This window comes from Marmota monax, unplaced genomic scaffold (assembly GCF_021218885.2).
Source record: "Marmota monax isolate L192 unplaced genomic scaffold, Marmota_monax_Labrador192_F-V1.1 WCK01_AAM20220418_F8-fsc00052, whole genome shotgun sequence".
Taxonomy (NCBI): Eukaryota; Metazoa; Chordata; class Mammalia; order Rodentia; family Sciuridae; genus Marmota; species Marmota monax.
This window is the reverse complement of record NW_026693473.1, coordinates 7,120,554-7,143,980: the sequence shown is the minus strand read 5'-3', so window position 1 is coordinate 7,143,980 and position 23,427 is coordinate 7,120,554. Positions and strand designations below refer to the sequence as shown.

General features: G+C 45.1%; 1 protein-coding gene across 2 annotated transcripts in view; it reads right to left on the bottom strand.

Moving 5' to 3' along the window:
* The window catches only part of Muc20 (mucin 20, cell surface associated), a 34,424-nt gene extending 27,775 nt beyond the window's left edge, over positions 1 to 6,649 (bottom strand). Inside the window, exons 1-2 of one of the 2 annotated variants that reach the window (XM_046457891.2) lie at positions 6,456 to 6,649; positions 1,536 to 2,852 (exon numbers count right to left, since the gene is read on the bottom strand). In XM_046457891.2, coding sequence (XP_046313847.1) covers positions 1,536 to 2,852; positions 6,456 to 6,531 — 1,393 coding nt within the window. In that variant the 5' untranslated portion in view covers positions 6,532 to 6,649. The remainder of the gene's footprint in view (positions 1 to 1,535; positions 2,853 to 6,455) is intronic. The other variant, XM_046457890.2, reaches the window with a different exon arrangement.
* Between the last annotated feature and the right edge of the window lie 16,778 nt (positions 6,650 to 23,427).

The window sequence follows — 23,427 nt, the reverse complement described above, 5'->3', positions numbered from 1 at the left end:
TCCTACCAGACAGTCTTTGGTTAAACAACACATCATACTCTTAAAACTTGCCTTTTAAAACAAAACTAAGGGAGAATCTAGCCTCTCTCATATTAATAATGCTTTAAGTCTCAGAGGTGGACACGGCCTGCCCTCCTGTGGGGCACACACACAAATAAAAACAAAAACAAAAACAAAAAAACTAAGGGAATAAAATCAAAGAGACAAAATATGAGATCATAAACCTGAACTTAAAATATGAAATAAATGATAATACTTTCTTATCTTGTCAAACAGAGAGAGAGAGAGAGAAAGAGAGAGAGAGAGGAGAGAGGGAGGAAGAAGAAGAAGAGGAGGAGGAGGAGGAGGAGGAGGAGGAGGAAGAAGAGATTTCTCAAAGAAATTTGAGTTTACCATAGGCTCCACTTAGGTAAAAGAGGAGTATATAAATACATGTACATGCTGAGATCCTCTTATTTTACTCTCTGGTCTCCCCTTTATATCTTGGGATTTGTGTTTTGTGAATGTATTATCTAATCAGCAAACAGTAAGGAAAATATATTAGTAAATTAAGCTTATAAAAATAGAAGCACAATGGGAAGACTGAGTTTGGGAGTCAAACTGACTCTCATCTGAAGCCCCCTGCCATATTCCTAGGACAATTTAACTACGTCTTAAAACCGTTTCCTCGCCTGTGAGGTGGGTAACGTCGCCCAGCTCTGGATATTGTTTGGGAGGACATATTAGAGGCAAATGCAAAGCTTCGAGCAATCCCCCTGACAACACAGAGGACACTTTTGGTGCCAGTGCCTACTGGTGTGAAATATGTGTGATTCACCCCTGAGTAGCATACAAAAGGTATTCCTTAAAGTGGTTGTGATCAGAGGCACAGGACAGAACGCCAGAGAGCAGAGCTGGAGGCTGCAGGCTGACCAGGAACTGGGTTCACCCAGCAGCCTCTGAACGTGACTGCTCCCTAAGAATTAGACGTTGTCACAAAGATGAAGCTCTGAGACCTCCCATACCCTCACTCCACTATCATTTATTAATATTTCAGGACACCCTCTATGGCACAGAGCCCCGCAAGTACATCCAGCAGACCCCACTTTCACAGGGTTCCATCTGCTCAGAGAGCAATATTGGCTCTGACCCCCACAGCCTTCCCCTCTGTGTGGCTAAGGCTGGACCAGAGGCTCTCAAAGGCTGAGGACCAGGTCTTTTAAACAAGAACTGGGACCTTGCCACATGCACCGTAGTTACTCAGCACTCACTTCAGGGAAGGTTGGAGCTGGAAAGGCCCCCAGTGCTCCTCCAGTGCAATCCCTGATAGCTATGGGTGGGGAAACTGAGGCTCAGAGAGGGAGAGAGACTGGGCCAGGTTTGCTCAGCTTGTTAAGGCAGAGCCAGGACCACTAGGAGACCATGAAGAGGTCACATTGGTGAGAGGTCAGCATAGACCCACATTCACCCATCCTTCCTCCCGCCTCCTGAAGCATGCAGGCATCCCAGAGACTCTGAACCCCCAATCCCAAGGATCACACGGGGAAGTCACTTACCTGCAGGGACTTCTATGGTCTGCCTTGTCTGAGCAGTGGTGGGAGTGGCTGTTGGGGACTCTGGTGTGGCTGTGGCCTTGCTGAAGGTGAAGTGTGTCTCTTGGCTGCTACTGGCTGCAGAGGGATGGACAGAAGGAAGAGGGCTCCTGCTGGTGGGGAAGGACCCCGTGGTTGTGCCCTCTGTGGCAAAAGTCTCTGAGGAGGTGGAGATCTGGATGGTGGCTGCCTCTGAGGAGCTGTAGATGGAGGCTCTGGGCCCAGCAGAGGAAGCCACTTTGCCCACCGTTGACCCATCATCCGTGGAATGTGTACCAGCTCCCGAGACCTCCAAGTGGCGTGTTGTCCCAGCAGAGAGGGCTGAGGTTTCCTCCCAGGGGCTGGTGCTACCTGCCACCAAGGTTCCACTGGGAGTGGGCGTCTGGGCTGCTGCTGTTTCTCTCTCTGTGGTGCAACTGGTGGGCAGTGGGGCCTCAGGGGTGGAGTCAGGGGAGGCTGACTCTGAGGTGCTGGCTGTTGACAAGGTCTCAGCAGAGGCTGTGGTCTTGGGGATGTGTGATTTGGCCTCAGTGGAGGTGGACAGAGCTGATATCTCAGAGGTGGACTCGGCCTGCCCTCCTGTGGGGCTGTATTCTATGTCTGAGGTCCCAGAGATGGTGGCAACTGTTTCTATCTTCATGACGCTGCCCCTGGTGAACTCAATGTGAGTTATGCTATATTCCACTAAGGCCTTGGGCCTAGTTGCAGCGTCAGGTGACAGAATGTGTGAGGTGGTATTGACCGAGACTGAGCTGTCTGCAGATGAACTGCTCTCTGAGGACAAGCTCTCAGCTTCTGGGGAGATCTGGGTCAATGTCCAGCTGCCAGCCACCATCCTCTTTGTCTCTTCTGAGCTGTCATCTGTACAAAGGGTATCAAAGATGGCTTCTGTGGGACCACTGCCTGCACTTCTCTCAGCTGTGGTGGTTCCAGTTCCTGTGGGGCTGCTGCTCATGACAGAAGTCTCCACAGGGGAGGTGACCACAGCCCTGAAATTGGAAGCTCTTACCTTTGTGAGGGTGTTGGTTTCCATTGCAGGGGACATGGTCTGGGCCTCCCTGGTTTCTACCTTTGAAGTGGTGCCAACTGGGATTAAGTTCTTGGAAAGTGTCTTGGTGCTCAGGGTTTGAGTTTTCAAAGAAACATGGCTTTGTGTTGAAGTCTCAGTGAGGTCAATGGTCTGGAAGCCTCCCTCTGAGCTTGTCCTGACACCCTGAGTCATAGTAGGTACTACTCTGTTGTTTGATGTCACCAAAGGGACTGTTCTACTGGTGCTGGGGCCTGTGTTGAGGAAGACCAACCTTGTGAACCTTGAGTCTCAACAGACCGGCTTTAGACAAGCTCTTATGTGTATGCCCTGGACACTGCCAGGAGAGGTGGGGTAATTGTTACCCCATTTTCCATCTATATGATGAGGAATAAGGAGGCAGTACTGGGGAGCCCAGTCCCATGAGGGAATCATGGAGCTGGGGTTACCCTGACCAGTGGCTTCTGAAGCCCTGATGACCCACCTGAGGCCAGCAAGCCCTAGTATCTGAGCTGATTATTGATCTTTGGCCATCAGAGGCATTGAGCATGGCCAGGATCTACCTTCAAGGATGGACAAAGTAGGCAGAAATCCACAGGAGCCAACAACTGCAGAGCAGGGAACAGGACTCTCAGAAATTTCTGAAAGAATCCTAGTCATTTTTCCATGGATATTTTCTCATCCAAAAGTGCTTCCCCATGGAAGTATTTTCTTTTTCTTTTTTGAATGGGTATTGAACTCAGGAATGCTTTGCCATGGAGCTATACATCCAGCTCTGGGATTATTGGCATGTGCCACACCATGCCCATCTCTTTTTATTTTCTGAGACAGAGTCTCACTAAGTTGCTTAGGGCCTTGCTAAGTTGCTGAGGCTGGCCTCATACATGAGATCCTCCAGCCTCAGTAAATTGCTTGGATTACAGATATGTGTTACCACATCCAGCTGGAAGTATTTTCTTAAAATATAAGAAAGACTTGTGGTTTCTGTCTGTAAAGATAGCTGGGAGGATTGGGGAAGAAGAAGCTCCTGTGTGAATGTAGGGCATGTTGTTTCAAAAGCAAGGATAGCAGCAGAGTCCCTGGGGCTGCAGCAAGGGAAGAGAGCACCTCCCATCCCTGCCCAGGGCTCTTCCCAAGGTGGACCTGAGAACTACAGGGCTGGAACCCCAGAACTACAGAAGCAATGGGCCAACGGGCCAAGCATCTTCCACATGTCACAGGGAGTCCAGTGAGGCAAAGCTTAATGTTTTAGAGAGAAGCTGCTAGAACTTCCCTGTAGAACAGCAGGCCTATTCATAGGCCCTCTGGGGTCATGGCAGTGGAGATCTGGCCAGTATCAGTATCTTTTATGGCCTGAGAAAGGTGCCTCTCCTGCCTACTCAAGGGGAGGGCTCTCTCTGTGAGTGGGCCAGACAACCCGCTGCTCTTGGGTAGCTCTTCCAGATTCAGCAAGTAAAAATATATAAGATATACAGTTAAATTTGAATTTGTATTTCAGATGAACAATGAGTAACTTTTTTAACTATATGAGAGAGTGAATAATTTTTTAGTATAAGTATTTTTCATGAAATATTTTAAACATACTTATATTTTAAAAATTTCATCACCTGAAATTCAAATTTAACCAGCTATCTTGTGGTTCATCTGGCAATCCTACTCTTGGAAGGAAAAGGATCTAAACGGGAACAACCCTTTTTGGCATTCTGATGTTTTAAGATGTCTTTACTGAGATCCACTAGCCCAAACATAGTCCAAGGAAAGGCCCCGACCCTCCATGTGGTGGGTGAAGGCAGGGTATCAGGTCCTTGGCTCATCCTCCCTTGGACCTCTTTGAGTGACAGAGCAGGAGTTAAGAGACTGTGCTGCAGCCCCAAGACTGCTACTTATTTGCTCAGATGATCTACAGATTGAAATCCCAGCTGCCTCCTAGTAGCTAGCCTGTCCTCCAGATGGATTTCTCCCAGGCTTCATATCTTCACCTGGGGAAAGATGGTCACAACACCCACCATGCCACAGCAATCAGTACCAAGGGAGGAGGTGAATGGGAGAGCTCTGATATTCCGAAGCCTGCAACAGGTGTGGAACATCTCCATTGTGTCCCCTCAAGGAGTGACCTGAAAGCACACAGCCTGGCTTAATACTGGGGATTTCAGATTGTGTCCCACATGCACTTTGGATGGACCATGGGGACACGCACTCATTATCTATTCCACTCAGCTCAGCTGCTCACAGAAATGATGCTTACACAGGAACTGCCAGTCTGCTGTCTTAAGTTCTTCTTCTTCCTGAGCTATTTCCCTGAGCCTCCTGGCTGGTCCCCATGAAAAGGAGGCAGAGCCTTGTTGCCCAATCCACACAGCCAGATGCCCAAACAGTGGCGGTGACTGTCTTGCAGTCTGACCCCTAACCTCCACTGGCACATTGTCCACTGTTTCCAGGAAGCTTGGGTTGTCATATCTGCTACGAAACCTCCCCATCCCCCTCAAACCCAAGGCCTCTTTATCTCCAGAGCTGGGGAGGCCCCATCCGGAGCCTCTTTCCTGCCATTGTTTTCTGGAACAGAGCAAAACCTACTCATCTCTCCAGGGCTCTAGAATGTTGCAACTCTCCCACTCTGTTCACCCAGGCTCATGGGGAGGAAAGGGTGGACTTTGGAACCTGATCTGAGTCCTCTTTCTTCTGCTTGCTCTGCTGCGTGATCCTGGCCACATCTCCCAGTTCCAAGCCTGCATTTTCTCATTCATAAAATGAGACTCGGAGCACATACTTCACGGGGTTCATGTAAGGATTAAATGAAGTGAAGTGGAATATGTAGCACAAACCTGGTGGTCTGAGGGCATGTGGGAGTCAGTGTGGTCCAGTGGTTAGGCACATGTGACATTACTTCCTGGCTCTGTGAATAAATGACTTAATCCCCATAAGCCTCAGTCTCCTTGCCTTTAAAGGGGTGAGGGTGAGCCTGATATGGGGGTACAACCTGTAATTCCAGGTACTTGGGAGGCTGAGGCAGGACGATCCTAAGTTTGAGTTCAGTCTCAGCAACTTAGTGAGTCCTTGTCTCAAAACAAAAAATGAGAAAGGACTAGGCATGTAGCTTAGTGGTAGTGTGCCCCTGGGTTCAAGCCCCAAAACCAGAATAATTAATTAATTAATAATAAAATAAAGGGTGACAGTGGGAATAAGGCTAGTACCTATCTTATAGGGTTAGTCTGAGGACTAAGAAAAAATGTATGATGATTACATGTCAATGTGGGCGTGGGATGTGGATAATGGGGAGTTTGTATATGATAGACACAGAGGTATATGGGAAATGTTTGCTGTGTTCGATTTGGCTATGAACTTAAAATTGCTTTTTAAGAAGTCTATTTTTAAATGTATCTAGTGAGCTTGGCATAGTGCCTGTCAGTGACAGATTAGTGTTAACTCTCTTCTACCATAAAAGCCCAGCCTCTTCTGTCCAAGAATTTTGTGACAGGCTTTTCACACAAAAGCCACATTTTGAAGGAAATCTATGCTAAGTAACAAAAGTGTCCGACTCTTAAGTCACATTCTTCAACTTTAGACAGAATTATCATCAGCTGACACCTTCTGTCCCCCGCCCACCACCATCCCATGTACACTGCCACATTCATAAAGACAAATTTACAAAGACCCTTACAGTGATGGCTGCATTGCTAGCTGACACACACTGCCATTTGTATATTCATTGTCAACAATAATCACACTTCCCATATAGCCTCTGGTTAATTATAATTCATGAAAGAGCCCACCCTCACCCACCCCCACTGCTTCTACTGAAATTCACACCCAGAACACTGCAGGGGAAGAAGCCCATAAGGCCCCTCTCCCCTCCTTACCTGCAGAACTTCCCAAGACTCCAGTCTCCCAGCAAAAGAAAAGAAGGGGCAGAACCAGGCCCCTCACAGAGCTCATCCTAGCTGGGGCGCTGATCACCACTGCCTAGCAGACCTGCCTGCTGCCTCTCACCACCACCTTTTCCTGCTTCCTCAACCCAGGGAGGAGGGGCAGGCCACCTGCCTAGGTGTGACTGGATAGTTTCCAGGATGCAGCCAGGTGCAGGCTGAGAGCTGGCAGGTCAGGGGTATCAGCAACCTAATCTTCCTGCCCTTCTTGCCCAATAATCTTGCCTCTCTAAAGTCTGATTCATGTCATCATTTCCATGGTGATATTCACCCCCACAGTCTTGCAGCTAGGGAGGCCAAGGGAGATGGTGTTTCACCTCCTTTCTGCCATACCTGGGGTTTGGGCTCCATGCACAGACTTGGGTTTCATTCCTGATCCTAGACCTTATCAGCTCTACGATCTAGGACAAATAAGAGAAAATTCCTGAGCCACAACTTCCTGATCTATAAAATGGATATAGTGTCTACCTCATTCTTTTAAGGAACATGTGAGACAGTAAAGCTTTTACGCAATACTGGCTACATAATTAGTGCTCATCAAGAATATATACATTTTAGGTGCTCAGTGAATAAGCAGAAGTCCTGATAGCCACTGTGGTCCTCAAGCAATAGAGAGAAAGGACAGCCCCCCTGAGGTTTTAAGGAGACTGCTCCCCAATGTGGGCCAGGGCTTTAATCTCTATCATCCTTCCATCTTCAACATTCTGTGATTCCTCATCCAAGCCAAAGCTAGGACCATGTCCCCAAGCAAGGAAGGTAAGCAGGCTTATCTGAGTGTCATGACTTAGGAGGGTAAGTGTGAGGGTCATGATTTAGGGACCCATAGGGGATTAGTCCTGATTTTCTAGAGAAGAATCTTATCCCCCCAAAGCCAAGGACATGAGCTGGATAACTAGTAGCCAGACAAGGTACTTTGGGAATTTTAAGTAAGATCTTTTTGATGAGAGTAGCCCTGGGATAGAGGAAACATGTTTGACGGGTATCATGGAATCAAAACCTCCGGGCCAGATGTGGTGACGCACACCTATAATCCTGGCAACTCAGGAAGCTGAGGCAGGAGGATCACAAGTTCAAGGCCAGCCTCAGCAATTTAGTGAGACCCTGTCTCCAAAAGGGATGGGGAGGATCTGCTGGAGAAGCTGCAGGCGGGCTGGCGGGTGTCCAGGCAGAGACTCGGCACAGGACTGGCACGCCGCCGCCTAGGGCCAGCTCCAGGACATGCTCGCCAGAAGCCTGGGAGACATGCTGAAGCCAGGAGGCCCACCGGATGAGTGTGCAAGAGGTGGGCAGCTCTGGCCGCCAGGAGCAGGCAGCCTATCACCTGCACATCTACCCACGCTGTCCACCACCGAGGGCCTCCTGTTACATGACCACCATCAAGGACAACATTACATCTGACCACACCACATCATCAAGGATACCACCGCCAACCTGCGGATGATGGGCATCCAGTGCTACGTGCTGGTGGAGGTCAAGGAGGAGGAGTGGGTGCTGGGCGTCAATGACTCACCGCTGCACCACATGCTGCTGTGGCCCCGGAGGGCTCAGGAGGACACCTACTACCCTCAGGAGGACACCTACTACTTCCTACTGCAGGAGCACAATGCAGACGGGACCTACTACACCTACTACTTCCTGCTGCAGGAGCGCAAGGCAGACAGGACCATCAAGTACATGCACATGCAGTTGGTGGCCCAGGCCACGGCCGCCTGGCGCCTGGTGGAGCGTGGCCTCTTGCCGCAACAACAGGGGGACTTTGACAAACTGTGCAACCTTCCCCAAGGACAACTTCTTGAAGAAACTCAAGCACCGCTTCTTCAGCAGAAGATCTACATGTACACGAGGAGCATCCTGGTGACCATCAACCCCTTCAAGTCCCTCCCAATCTACCACCCCCAAGTAGGTAAAGATGCAGGAAAAACAGCAGCTGGGCAAGCTGGAGCCGTGCGTCTTTGCGCTGACCGTTGTGGCCTTCTACGCCATGCTGAGGAAGCGTGTAAACCAGTGCATAGTGATCTCAGGTGAGAGCGCCCCCGCAAGACCCAGAGCACCAACTTCCAGCGGCATGGAGAGGACCATCCTGGGGGCCGCCTGGTGCTGGAGTATCTGCAGGTTCCACATCTATGCCTTCAACCAACTATGAATCAGAACTGTTTGGGGGAAAGAACTGATCTGTACTGAGCACGGACTGACCTGTTTTCTTGTCATGATTCCCTGAACAATACAGCATGACACTATGTGCATATTATTTTAGGTGTCCTAAGTCACCTAAAGAGGATTTAAGGTGTGCGGGAGGTTGTTATCAGTTCTGTGCAAATAGGATGCCATTTTATAGAAGGGACTCTAGTGCCTGTGGATTTAGTGTCCTTGAGAGAGTCCTGGGCCAGCCCTGTGGACAGCAAGGGACAACTGCACACGGATGTGTCATTGTTTCTTCATAGAATCTAGAAACATCTCCTATTCTCCCTGGAGCACTGATCTCTGGCCTCTTACCCATCACCCAAGCCATATCTAGCCTGCACCTGCAAGAAGACATCTCAGTCCCTCTTCCTCCCTGAAACCATAGCATAGAATTAATTAGGGTCATACAACTTAGCTCCCTGCCAAGACTTGTAGCCTGTTTCTGTTTTCGCCTGTGCCAGTAATCTGAAGATTCAGGGTCGTGTTCTGCATGAAAATCTTAAAAGCTACTAAGCCCTCTGCCGGCACCACGTGCAGTTTCCTTGTTGATGCAATGGGCCATGAACCTGAACCTATCGTCCACCCATCCAGACCATCTACTCCCTCCTCAGGTACAGTGATCCCTTATCTGAGATTACTGACGTCCCAGTTGCCAGTAATCAACCATGACCTGGAGATCTTAAATAGAAAAAAAAAAAAAAACAGAAGTAAACAAGTTGCATGTTTTAAATTGCATTTGGCTCCCTCCAAGCATATGAGGTTTTTTTGTCCAGTGTGTCCACACTGTGTGCTCCCCGTTGGTCATCTAGTAGGCATCTTGGTCATCAGACTGTTGCCATATTGCAGTGCTTGGCCCTCGTTTTACTTTTCTTTTTTAGTAGTAAATGGACACAATACCTTTATTTTGTTTATTTATTTTTATGCGGTGCTGAGGATCGAACCCACTGCCTCATAGGTTCGAGGCAAGTGCTGTACCACTGAGCCACAACCTCAGCCCCTCATTTTACTTAATAACGACTCCAAAGCATAGAGCAGCCCTGCTGGCAGCTCAGACCTGCCAGAGAACTGTGAGGTGCTTGCTTTAGTGAAAATGTGAATTTACTGTAAGGTATCTTGAGAGAGAACACATTCACATGATTTTTATGGTGCATTTTTGCATTTGTTCTGTTTTATTGATAATTTCTGACTATGCCTCATTCATAAATTAAACTTAACCATAGTTATGTATGTACAGGGAAGAAAAAAGGGGACTGGGGATGTAGCTCAGTGGTTAAGTGCCCCTGGGTTCAACCCCTAGAATTAAAAAAAAAAAAAAAAAAAAACCTCAGGTTGAAAGAAATTTGAAATTGCAACAAAATGTGGTCCAAGTCTGTTTCCAGCTCTGTCCTTAGTGGCAGTATAGAAGTTATTTGCCTTCTTTGGACCTCAGTCAACAAGAGCTCTGGGGTATTGTTGGCCCTGTGGGATGACACTATCTTCTAGAACTTTATCCCATTTGGGGATGAAATTTCTGCCTAGAAAGAAAAATTGTCCCAGGGAAGAGGAAGGGGACTCTCCCAGAAGAGGCTGCAGGGGTCCATGTGTGACATGACTTGGTGCTTGGAGTGGGTATCTTAGACCCCAGTTTCAGGAATGCTATTGATCTATATACCAAGCCCATTCCACCCCACTCAACTTTAGTTCCTTGCTTTATAAAATAGAAGAATGGATTTTCCCCTAAGAGATTTTTGGATGAGAAAGGACAGGCTTGGGACACCACAGTGATGTGAATTCTGTGAGACCCTGTCTGGCAGCTGTGATCCACTGAGAAGCTCATCCCAAGAGAAGACGGGGAAGAAGCCCAGCAAGAACCAGCTCGTCTTGGTCATCTTCCTCCCCTCTCCCAGCCCTACCCCAGCAGGGCAAAGGGCTTCCTCATTCCAGGTGCAGGTGGGTCCCTAAACCAAAGCCTAATGTACTGACAGTTGCCTTTTTCACCTTAATAGGGGACTTCCCAAACCATTTCCTTTTTCTTTTTAACAGTTCAAAATACCAACAGCTCTGCCCCCTCAGGTCCTAATCCCAACACCCCCTGCTTGTAGATGAGGATCTTGATAGAAACCTTGAGAAGGAAATTTGGCTGAATGTTTCCTTGGGTTTGCTGAATTTTGTCTGGGCTGGTTTCTTTTGTATCTGGGGGGAAATCTAAGCCTGGGCAGGTAGCTATTGGCCCTGGGAATCATAACAAACTTATCCAGAAAGTTCCTGGGCTATGTCTTCAGCCAAACTCAGCTCTCACTCTGAGGGAGCTCAGGAAACTAGCTTCACTCATTTAACCAGTATATATGGAACATCAACGAAGGGCCGGTCACTATCCCTGGGCCCTTGAACTAACTCACTAAGTAAAAGAGACCGTACCCTTGTGGAACTAACTTCCTAGTGAAGGGAGATGCAAACAGTAAACATAATAAACAAGTGAAGATACAGTGGTGAATACTTCAGGAGTTAGGGAAGAGGAATCATGAGCATGTGGTGTAGCTTGCGGGATTGAGTGGCGTGGTGAGAGGGTGGTGGCAAGTGGATACTGGGGGAAGAACATGCCAGGCAGCAGGAACTGCTAGAGAAGGACCTAGAGGCCGAAGGCTCCAAGAACACCACAGAACCATGGAGGCTAGAACCATGGAGGGAAGAGTCAAGGGTAGGGGAGAAGAGCTGAGCTACACCTTCAAGTTTAAATATCCTAATTGGTTTTATTTGTGTTTCTAGAACCCAGTAAACACTTTGTTCCATAAAACAGAATAAATCTTCCAATGAACTGAGGTTCCAATGCCTCCTCTGAGGTTGATTTTATAGACAGAAAAATGTTGCAGAAAGCAAAAGCATAACAAAGGGCAAGGACTGGGGTGTAGCTCAGTGGTAGAGCATCTGCCTGCCATGGGTGAGGCCCTACACTCCATCCCCAGCCCCACCACCACCAAAAAAAAAAAAAGTGAATTGGCAACTTCTGCTTCAAAGTTACTTTCTTTGAAAAGAGTGTACTACAGGGATACTGCCACATCAATGTTCATAGCAGCACAATTCACAATAGCTAGACTGTGGAACCAACCCAGATGCCCTTCAATAGATGAATGGATAAAAAAAAAATGTGGCATTTATACACAATGGAGTATTATACAGCACTAAAAAATGACAAAATGTGGCATTTATACACAATGGAGTATTATGCAGCACTAAAAAATGACAAAATCATGAAATGAATGGCATTAGAGCAGATTATGCTAAGTGAAGCTAGCCAATCCCTAAAAAACAAACGCCAAATGTCTTCTTTGATATAATGAGAGCAACTAAGAACAGAGCAGGGAGGAAGAGCAGGAGGAAAAGATTAACATTAAACAGAGACATGAGATGGGAGGGAAAGGGAGAGAAAAGGGAAATTGCATGGAAATGGAAGGAGACCCTCATTGTTATACAAAATCACATATAAGAGGTTGTGAGGGGAATGGGAAAAAAAAACAAGGAGAGAAATAAATTACAGTAGATGGGGTAGAGAGAGAAGATGGGAGGGGAGGGAAGTGGGGATAGTAGAGGATAGGAAAGGTAGCAGAATACAACAGTTACTAATAGGGCATTATGTAAAAAACGTGGATGTGTAACCAATGTGATTCTGCAATCTGTATTTGGGGTAAAAATGGGAGTTCATAACCCACTTGAATCTAATGTATGAAATATGATATGCCAAGAGCTTTGTAATGTTTTGAACAACCAATAAAAAAAAAGGTATGTCTGGGGGGAAGCTAACCCAGGTTTAGGCACATTGTGCATCCTGTGGAAACATTTTCACTGTGTACAAACTGAGGTAGGAACAATAGTTGTTGCCCCACACTTTATATATATGCTGATTCCCAAATACTTGCCCCCCAAACCCCTGCAAAAAATAAACAAATAAACAAAAAACAAACAAACAAAAAAGTTACTTTCTTTGTATGACAGGAACAGGGAAACAGAACAATAAAAATATGACTGGTTAATATCAAGTTACTTTTTCTTTAATCCAATGACCTCCAGTGATTTTCATCTAAACTATGAAGTGGGATCTGCTCCTGTGGAGTTTTGAGCAGCATGATGGGACCTAACAGGTTTTAGAAGGATCCCCTCATTTACTGTGTTGAGAATAGGGTAGGTAAATAGAGGGAGTTAGGAGACTTTTGCCCTAATCCTGGAGAGAGATGGGGGTGGCTCTGGCCCCCATCAGATGGGATAGCTGAGAAAGTGAAGGGAAATGGTCTGATTCCCAGTATATTTAGAAAGTTGAGCTGGCGTGATTTCCTTCTAGACTGATGTGAGATGCCAAAATAAGAGAGGAGGGCTGAGGTTGTGGCCCAGAGGTAGAGCGCTCACCTGGCATGCATGAGGCACTGGGTTCGATCCTCAGCACCACATAAATAATAAAATAAAGATATTATGTCCACCTATAACTAAAAAATAAATTTAAAAAAAGAGAGAGAGGAGGGGATGGGAATGTAGTTCAATGATAGAACCACATTCCTTGCCTCACATGCATGAAGCCCTAGGTTTGATCCCCAGCAACACACAGATGCATATGCGCACACACACACACAGAGGAGTTGAGAATAACTAAAAACTTTTCCTCCTGAGAACCTAGAAGAATGGAGCCACCCGTTCCATTTAAGTCTGGCCCTCCCCTCAGGGTTTTTAAAACTGCCTTACCCCATAAAACCAGGGAATATTGTAGTGATGAGTATGGCCTGCTGAGTGTCTAATAGAAGAGTTAACTTGATCAAATGCTCTTGAAATACAAGGTTATAGATCCCAGATCTGGAAGGCAGCTATGAGCATAACTATACTACAATACCTCCCAAAGGTCACAGATATACTAGACACCAAGCTAGACTCTAGCTTTACAGGCCACAGCCAACTTTTTCTGGGTTTGCTGGGACCCGGGAGTCTACAAATTAACTGAAAAAAAAAAAAAAAAAAAAAGACTGTTTATTTACAAGTGCCCCTGGAAGTTACTCAGTACTGAGTAATTAAATAATCAGAGATAAATGTTATATATCAAACTTAATAAAAGGAGAAGGGCTTAGGGTTTTGTTGAGAAAGTATGGAAGGGTCTATTGGGCTTTTTGATGTTAATGGAATGGGTAGTCTGTCTCCAGAGCAGCTCAATTGGCAGGAAACTGTTTCAGCCCCTGTATTTGGGGCAGCTCAGATTCAGTTACATAATGGAAAGTGGGATAGGACTTTTTCCTGCATCTCAGATGTTTTCACTTTAAAATAATCTTTGTACCTGAAAGGAAAGCGAGGAAGTGAGAGACGGCTGGGCGAGAAATGAAGGGCGGAGACCAGGCAGAGATCCATAAGAAAGTTTATTTGACAAAACTGACAAATAAAGGCCATCCCCCTACAGAGTGGTGAGAGGCCCCAAGATGTCCCAGTGTTGAGTTTTTTTGTGGGGTAGAGGTTTGGAGTTGTAACTATGATGCTATGGGATAGGCTTGGGGGCACTTGCGTCAGAGCTAGGCTGGTGGGAATAGCATGGGATTGGTTTAGGTCCGTGGCACCATGGGGCTTTCCAGAGTCAAGGGGTTGTCACTAATGACCCATGGAGTAGGTCACTAATGGGGGTGAGCGGAGTTCAGATAAAAGGAAGTACAGGGAAGTGAAATGTATCACACAAGATGGCCGTTAACATTTAAGATGGCTGCTCAGATGTTAAATCAAGACCCTGTTATACCAATTTTCGGCATCTGGGTGGGTCCCCATGGGCTCCAAGTGTTGAGCAGGCACACACCCTGTAGATGAGACTCTGCCAGACAGGGTTCGTGCAGGGAGGTGGTGGGAATCCTCTCACTTGAGAACAGCTCTTTCCCATACCCGCCCTTATTCCTTGAGTTATAGAATAGAAAACACCAAGGAGGCCACTGTTCGTTTGTTCATTCCCCTCCTTTATTATAGAATAACTTACTATATTCTATATTAAATTGGTTAATCTCAAGTAGTATGCAGCTTGATGAATCCACCCTCAGCTCAAGATACATTTTTCAGCACATTTTCCCTAACTCCTGCTCTTAGAGATTATGTTCCTAAATAAATCAGTCAGAAAAACTCAGCCTAGATAAACCCATTAGCAAGAACTGGGCTTTGTGCCAACAAGACTCCTAAGCTATAATCATTTACCCAACGGGCTCCCTTGTGTCCTTTCCAATCAATAGCCTCCCTCCAAATGTAACCATCATCCTTATGTCCATCACCATAGATGAATTCTGACTATTTCTGGACTTCTTATAAACGACATCATGCATACATACTTTTTGCATCAGGCCTCTTTCTCTTAATATTATGTCTGTGAGACTCACCCATGTTGTGTTTAACAGAAATTCATCCTTTTTTGATGGGTAGTTTTCTATTGATAAGTATACTCCAATTTATTTGCTCATTTTCCTGTTGATGGACATTTGGATTGTTTTTGTCTTTTCACTCTTCTAAATAAAGCTGCTATGAACATTCTTGGATATGTCTTGGAGATATATATATATATATATATATATATATATATATATATATATATCCATCCCATTGGCGTAACCTGTAACCCATGGAGAATAGAAGCTGGCAGACAGATTTGTCCCTGGACGGATGACTCCCAGACATTTCCAAAGGCTTCTTAGAAGATCCCACAGAATCAAGCAACCAGTCAGCCAGGGAAGGGGCCAACTGGGTGACACATCTTTGATCTGGCTCTCTCTGTGTCCTTACTTTACTTCCCCTTTCCCTAACTCCTGCTCTTTGAGATTATGTTCCTAAATAAATTAGTCAGAGAAACTCAGCCTAGATAAACCCATTAGCAAGAGATGGGCTTTGTGCCAACAAGACTCCTAAGCTATAATCATTTACCCAGAAACCAATGTTCAGATTAGCAAAGGCCAAGAGCACAGCCTGGACAGGGATAATGGGTCAGTCATTTCATTTGGCTGCAACACAGAAGTGGGCGAAAAGGATTATCGGAAAATAAGGCCAGAAATGTGCACTGGAGGGCTGTTGTAGAGGATTTGCATGCCATGCATGCCTAGGAGTTTAGCCTTTGTTCTGTAGATGAAAGAAAGCCAGCACTGGCTTTTAAGCAGGGAATTGGCAACACCAGAGCTCTGCTTTAGGCAGTATAATCGGGTGAGGACCAGTCAGGGAAGACTACAGGGCTAGAAGACCATAATGGGGATGGATGTGACAATGTTGTGAACTAGAGCTAAAAAGACTTGGCAAGTTGGAGAAGAAGGTCAGGAGCAGAGAGAAGAAGCAAAAGACGACCTTGAGGTTTGGAGGTCAGAGACTGAGGCTAGAAAACCTTTTATGAAAACAAGAGGAGGAGCTAGTCTAGAAGGGAAAACGGTGGGCTTGTCAAACCCCACAGATCCTGGCTTTACCCTCCCTCCCCACACACACACTTAGAGTTTTGCAATAATGCACACAAGGAGATGCTTTGGAGGTCATCCCTGCAGAGGAAGATCTGCTGTCTCACCTTCCACCCCTAGGAAGAGAAAGAAGTAGGGCAGGAGGCCTGGGCCACCGGGTTCAGATAGGACATTTCCAGATTTGTAGGCAGTAATGTACTACCCAGGACAAAATACTGAAGAAAAAGAACAAATTACTAAGCTAAAGGAGAGCTAGGCTCTTACTTTCTACTTTCAAGAGATGTTTGTTATATTGTCTGAAACCACGTCAACCCAATGAATAATACCATGAGCCAGATGTATGTTTCAGAATTTGTATGGCTGATTCTATGCACGTTTAAATGTGTTTACAACAGTGGCAGATTTCCGTTTTCCTCTGGTTAAACCAAGGAAGCACACAGTAGGCCTAGCATTACTGGCCCAGAGAAGCCAAAATGGAGACAGATGACCTCTGCTAGCACAGGTCCAGCTGGCATGATGGAGGAGGAATCTCAGGGAGGAGTCAGGCCTTCTTTTGAATTCCCTTCACAGCTATGGAGAATGGCCTTCCCAGGAGGCAGGTTTGGAGAAGCTGATGAACCTAAATGAACAGCAAGAAAAGGCCTGATGCATGTGTTCCCAAGTAATAGACGTCACTTGTATGTCCCCCAAGCCTCACCCTTCCATACTTGATCTCAATTAGTTCTCTCCACAGTTTTATTGGACAAACTCTAGGATTAAACTCTACAGATTAAGAAACAGGTTCTGAAAGGCTAAATGAATGCTTGCAGTCCCCCAGGTAATAGTAAGTGAGGAGCCAGGACTTGAAGTCATATTTTCCTGATCCACAAGCCCCTGCTCTTCCCTCTGCACTGTGCTAGTTTTCTTTCTGACCCCAACTATAATACACCGGCGTGAAGACCAAGGCCTGTGCTCCAGTGCTGGGCTGAGAGTTCTGGACAGGTCAGAGCTGGAGCCAGGACACAGAGGAAAGACGAGAAAGGAGGAGGATTTAGGGTAGAATTTGGCAAATACAGCCCAGTAGTAAAATTTTGCCCACTGCCTGTTTTTGTCCAGTCATCAAGCTACGAATATTTTCTGCATTTTTAAATGATGGGGAGGATCAAAAAGAATATATCATGAAAAATGAATGAAATTTATCAGTTTCTGTGCATGGGCAGAAATCCTGGTTTCTACTCTAAAGCCATCATTACAATGGCGCTCTGACCTAGCACAGGGGTCCCTTATCCCCCTTTGGTAATTCTCCCTGGTAATTTTAGGACTGGAGGCTAGGGATGCGGGAGTGGCTGCCACCCAGCCCTGCACTCACCATGCTCTGCACCCAATCTAGATTGCTTCTGGCAGGGCTGGGTGGGCTGTCCATCCTCAGCACCATCTGCAGCACCATTTTGGTAGTCTGAGAAGCTGAGAGAAACACACGGTGAAAGTCCTTGTTCTGCCGCTATCCAACATCCCAAGCACCTCTCTGAAGATTCTGCCCTCAAAAGTCTACATGGGAGGTTGGGGCTGTGGCTCAATGGTAGAGCGCTTGCCTAGCATGTGTGAGGCACAGGGTTCAATTCTCAGCACCACATATAAATAACTTAATAAATTAAAGGTCCATTGACAACTAAAAAAATATTGGGGGGGAAAAAGTCTACGTGGGAGAGGCTGAGAGGCATGCAAGAGAAGGTGAGGAAGTTAAGTGGAACCCAACTACCTCACTCCCCACCCTGATCCCCACCACCAGCAGCTTAACCTTTCCATGTACAACTTGGAAAAGAGGCTCAGAGGTGAGCAGCTGGTGATAAGGAACATTGGGAAGACAAAGTTGGGAGGAACATGTAGGCATCCTTGGCATGAAATGGATAGACTGCAAGAATCTTAAGATTGTCAAGGTCCAGTTCACAACCTGGCCATGCCTAAAGATACAGACTAGGGACTTGCCTCATCAATCACACATCTAGTTCTGCCATGGGGGGAAATGAACCTGCATGAGAGTAACCTGGTTTGCAGAGGGCACTGTGATCTGGGCAGCAGTCTGGTACCATGTGGCAGAATTCATCACAGTAGCAGCTTCCCCTCTTGCAGTTGTTATCTGTTCCAGGGCAGCAGAGAGGCCGGGGCTGGGAACAACTGCCTGGAGAAAAAGGGAAGTTAAAACCAGACAGGTTTGTAGCTGAAGGCCGAGGCAGGAGGCTTACAAGCTTAAGACTAACCTGGGCAATTTAGTGAGATACTGTCTCAAAAATTTTAGAAAGAGGCCAGTCACAGTGGCGCATGCCAGTAATCCTCGCGGCTCAGGAGGCTGAGACAGGAGGATCGCAAATTCAGAGCCAGCCTCAGCAACAGCAAGTGCTAAGTAACACAGTGAGACCCTGTCTCTAAATAAAACTCAAAATAGGACTGGGGGTGTGGCTCAGTGGCCGAGTGCCCCTGAGTTCAATCCCTGGTACCCCCCAAAAATTTTTTTAGAAAGGATTAGTGATATAACTCTAAAGTATACTACTCCTGGGATAGATCCTCATTACCACAAAAGAAAAAGCAGAAAAACAGGTTTAACAAATGGTTATGGGACAACTGGATTTGTGCACACAAAAGAATAACTTTGGACCCCTACTTTGCACCATATACCAAAATTAACTCAAAATGGATCATGGACCTGACTGTACATCCTACTAATTAAAAACAAACCTAAATAAGTAAATAATAGAAAGATCAATAGAGGAAAGGGAACAAGAAGAAGGAGGAGTGGAAAGAAAGGGGAAGTACTGGGGACTGAATTAGAACAGATTATATTCCAAGCTTTCATAATTATGTGAAAATGAATCCTATTATTATAGATGACTAAAAAGAACCAATAAAAAAATTAAAAGAAGATCTTTATGATTCCTACTCACAAAAATTTTGCCAAATCCATCCCTCCAACAATTTACCCAAGTTGCTCAACTCAACGATTGTCTGGTCATTACTCATCCACTACAAAATGAGAGGATGCATCTTCTTTGAGACATGGAATGCAAGGCATTAGCAGGTAGGGACCATGGACCAATTAGGTGGTGAATCTTTGGCTTGGGTGGGAACTGCCTTGGGTGTCCTCACCCCTAGGACTTTCAATGCTATCCTCTCTCTACTTCTGCCATGACCTTTCCAATCACTTCCAGTTAGGTTAGCACCTGCCTAGGGCTTTGTTTAAGGATAAACTTGAGGACTTTTCAAAGTTGACCGAATAAATAAGAAGCAGGTTTCTGGGTGTGCCTGACTCAGTCTGTTGTGGAAACAGGGACCAGCAGGCATCTGGTGAAAGGGCAGCAGTGGCCCAAGACCTCTCAAGGTGAGGGTGGGCTGGGCTTGAGTGGTGGCTTCTGGGTTTGGCTTAGCTTCTACTTTTATGTTCAGCTCAGAAACTTCCACAAATGATCTCTTCCCCTTTCTTATGACTTCCCTATTCCTCAGTGCCTGGTCTAGCACCAGGTTGTCACCAAGACCAGGGATCAGTAGAGATATCAAGTCCCAAGCTAGGGTTGTTGCCCATTTGTAAGTCAAAGAGCAATTCAGTGGTCACAAACAACATTCATTTTAACAAGAAGAGAGGGGATGGGATGGGATGGAATGGAATCAAATAGAACAGATCCACATACATTTTATATAATAAGAGGAAGTTCTTTAGAGTTCTCTTTGAAATTTTTGTTTGCTTTATCTACATGTACTTATGTACTGGGTCACAGCATAAAATGTGTTTATCGATGGATTTGGACTAGAAAAGTTTGAAAGCCATGGACCTACAAAGGTTCGCTCATTTTATAGACGAAGGAAGAGTCATGCTCAAGGTCATGCTTGAGGTGGTAACAGATCTGGGAGATTATGCTCCCCCAATCCTGACTCCTTTCCTTTGCGTAGGAGTTTTATTCAAAAGGCCCCTTATTGCACATACCACTCAACTCTACTATTGTCTCTACTATTGTCTAAACACCCTGCATGCTCCTGCCTCTGGGCCTTGGCCTAAGCTGTTTCCTTTGATTGGAAGTCTCTTCCTTCCCAAAACCAATAAAGAAAACATTCTTATACTTCAAGGTCAAATTAAACCCAGCCTCCCCTGGGCTGCTAAGGAACATTTGCTTTCTTTCCTGAATTACCATATCCTAAGTTGCTTTCCTTCACCTTGTTGTTCTGTCTCACCTGGGGCTCAGAACTATGGAGCCAAAGTAAAGATTTCCTCCCTTTTAAAAAGAAGAAAAAAAATCAAACATTTATCCAGCTTTTCTATACAAAACAAATAGTTGACAGGAGCAAGTTCCCCTCAATAGAAAAATTCCAGCTAATAAATGCAGAAAGAATGATAGAATTTTAGAAAACCATCACTTGGCCACCCTCAATAGGAAAAAAATGGTCCTAAGTAATAATCATCAATGGAACCTAAATCTATTAGAAAAAAAGCTAATTAGGAACTTTAATAATGTACTTCCTCTCCAGACGATCAAGTTTAACACCAGTAAAAAATGGAACAACTAGACATTGTGTGTCTTCTTCAAGATGTAATAGGAGCTGGGTACAGTGGCACACATCTGTAATTCCAGAGATCCTGGAGGCTGAGGCAGGAAGACTGCAAGTTTAAGATCAGACTCAGCAATTAACGAGACCCTGTCTCAAAATAAAAAATAAAAAAGGGCTCAGTGGTACAGAGCCCTTGAGTTCAATCCCCAGTACCCATTCTCCCAAAAAAAATGTTTAATAAGAAGTTCACAGTCCCATCTGAGTAGAATTTGTTCTAAAAGAAGTGATCTGGCATTTGATTCAAATGTATGAAATGTTAAGATCATTGTACTGTCATGTATAACTAATAAAAAATAAATAAATAAATAATAAAATAATTTTAAAAAGACGTGATCTGATTCTGATCTGACCCCAACTACCAGAAATATAGGAAATTAGGAAATATAAGGGCATTCATAAAAAATTCAATCAGCCAAATGAAGAATGTAGGATATGCTACAGGACAAATCACCTCCTTTTTTCAACAAATATATGGCCTAAAAAGAATTAGACTGATATATATCATTAAAAATATGCCAGTTAAAAGTGTGTGTATACTTCTTATATGGATCCCGATTCAAAATAAAAAAAAACTGTAAAAAAGCTTTTTTTTAGGAAGTGGATACTGGGAATTGAACTCAAGGATACTTTATCAGTGAGATCCATCCTCAGCCCTTTTTATTTTTTATTTTGAGACAGGGTCTCATTAAGTTGCCAAGGGCCTCAACTAAATTGCTCAGGTTGGCTTCAAACTTGTGATTCTCCTACCTTAGCTTCCTAAGTCCCTGGAATTACAGGTATATACCATCATACCTGGCAAAAAGGCATTTTGATTAAGTGGGAAAATATTAACACTAATAGATATTGAATCATAGTAGGCATTTTAATCATTTTTACCTCTGATTAAGTTTTTAAATATTGTTAGAGCTTGAGTAAAATGTTGATATTTTGAAGCTGGCCAACAGGTACATTGGGCTCATGATACTGTTCTCTCTACTTTTGTGTACGCTTGAAATTTTCCATGATAAGGCAGGCACAGTGGAGCATACCTATGATCCCAGCTACTCAGGAGGCTGAGGCAGGAAGATTGCAAATTTGAGGCCAGACTGGTCAATAGCAAGACCTCATCTAAAAATGAAAACATTTTAAAAGTGGCTAGGGACATAGGTCAGTGGTAAAGTGCTTGCTTAGCATGTGAAAAACCTTAAGTTCAATCCCCAGTACTCCCACCAAAATTTCCCATTGTTAAGTAGCCTTAAAAAAAAAATAAATTAAGTCTATTCTGAGAGAACTTCATACATCTTTCCAGGTGGGATTAATCTTTTTTTCAACCTTAAAATATATTGATTTTAGAGGCTGGGGTTATAGCTCAGGGTAGAACGCTTGCCTCGCACATGTGAGACACTGGGTTTGATCCTCAGCATCACGTAAAAATAAATAAAATAAATAAAGATATTGTGTCCATCTTTAAAAAAAATCTTAAAAAAATGTTGATTTTAATTTCCAACCTAACATTCATCTCTGCTCCTCTATTGGTACAGCTTTCATGTGTCTGTCATGCCCACCAGTACTCCAAAGGAAAGAAATGCATTTCCAAGGCCAAATAAGTTTCATTTAATCAAATTAAATGGCTTTCTTTGAATATGCTGTCATTTTCTGAAGGTACCACTCAGGACTGTTAAAAACTGTAACTCTCTCCTCATCCATGGGCAATGTGGGGGTGTAAGTATGAGCACATTGCCCAAGGGCCAGGAGAGAGTTACAGTTTTTAACAGTCCTGACTGGTACCTTCAGAAAATGACGGCATATTCAAGAAAAGCCATTCACACCCACTGTAACCAAGGACCCATTACTTCATGCATTTTATGCTACCAAGTATCTCTCTGAGCTGGGTACCATTGTGGGCCATGGAGGTACCATGTCCCAAACTCCCACCACCCAAACAAACATCATCCATGTTGGTGTAGTGAGGAGAACATCATCATTGCAGATGGTGCTGTGTGAAGGGAAGAGAGAGCACCAGAGTTTTCATGAAGGGAAAGTGAGGCCACCAGAAACAATTTCCTGGTGAGGCAATATCTCAAGTGGCCCCTTAAGACAGTTTAGTTTATTTGCTGCGGCCATAACAGAATACTGCAGACTGGGTAAACTACAAACAATAGAAGCATATTTGGCTCACTGTTATGGGAATAACCAAGATTGAGGGGCTGCAGCTGGTGAAGGCCTATGATGCACCATGACTGACTGCATCATAACATGGCAGAAGGGACATCACTGGGTGAGAAGGGACATACATGACAGAGGAAGCAAACAAGAAGGGGCCAAATTCCTTTTTATAACAAGCCCACTCCCTCAATAAGTAACCCACTTTGATGATGATGACATTCATCCATTCATGAGCAGAGCCCCTGTGTCCCAGTCAACCTCTCAAGGGTCCAACCTCTCAATACTGTTACACTGGAGTTGAGTTTCTAACACCTGAACTTTGGGGGGACACATTGAAGCCACAGTAGTTACCGAACACTGACTTCAGAAATACAGGGTAATAGAAAGGGGGAGGGGTCAGGAACAGGCCCCACAAGAAGAACCCAAGGCGCCCCTAATAGTTTGACTTCCCTCCAGAGCAATACTCTTTACATATGTTTGACAATGTTCTAGAGAAGGGCAAAGAATGGCACCCGGCAGTTCTTCCCATCCTCCTTGGTCCCTGCTATCCTGCTTCAGCCTCAAGCTTGCAAACCCCACTCAGCAAAACTGAAACCCTT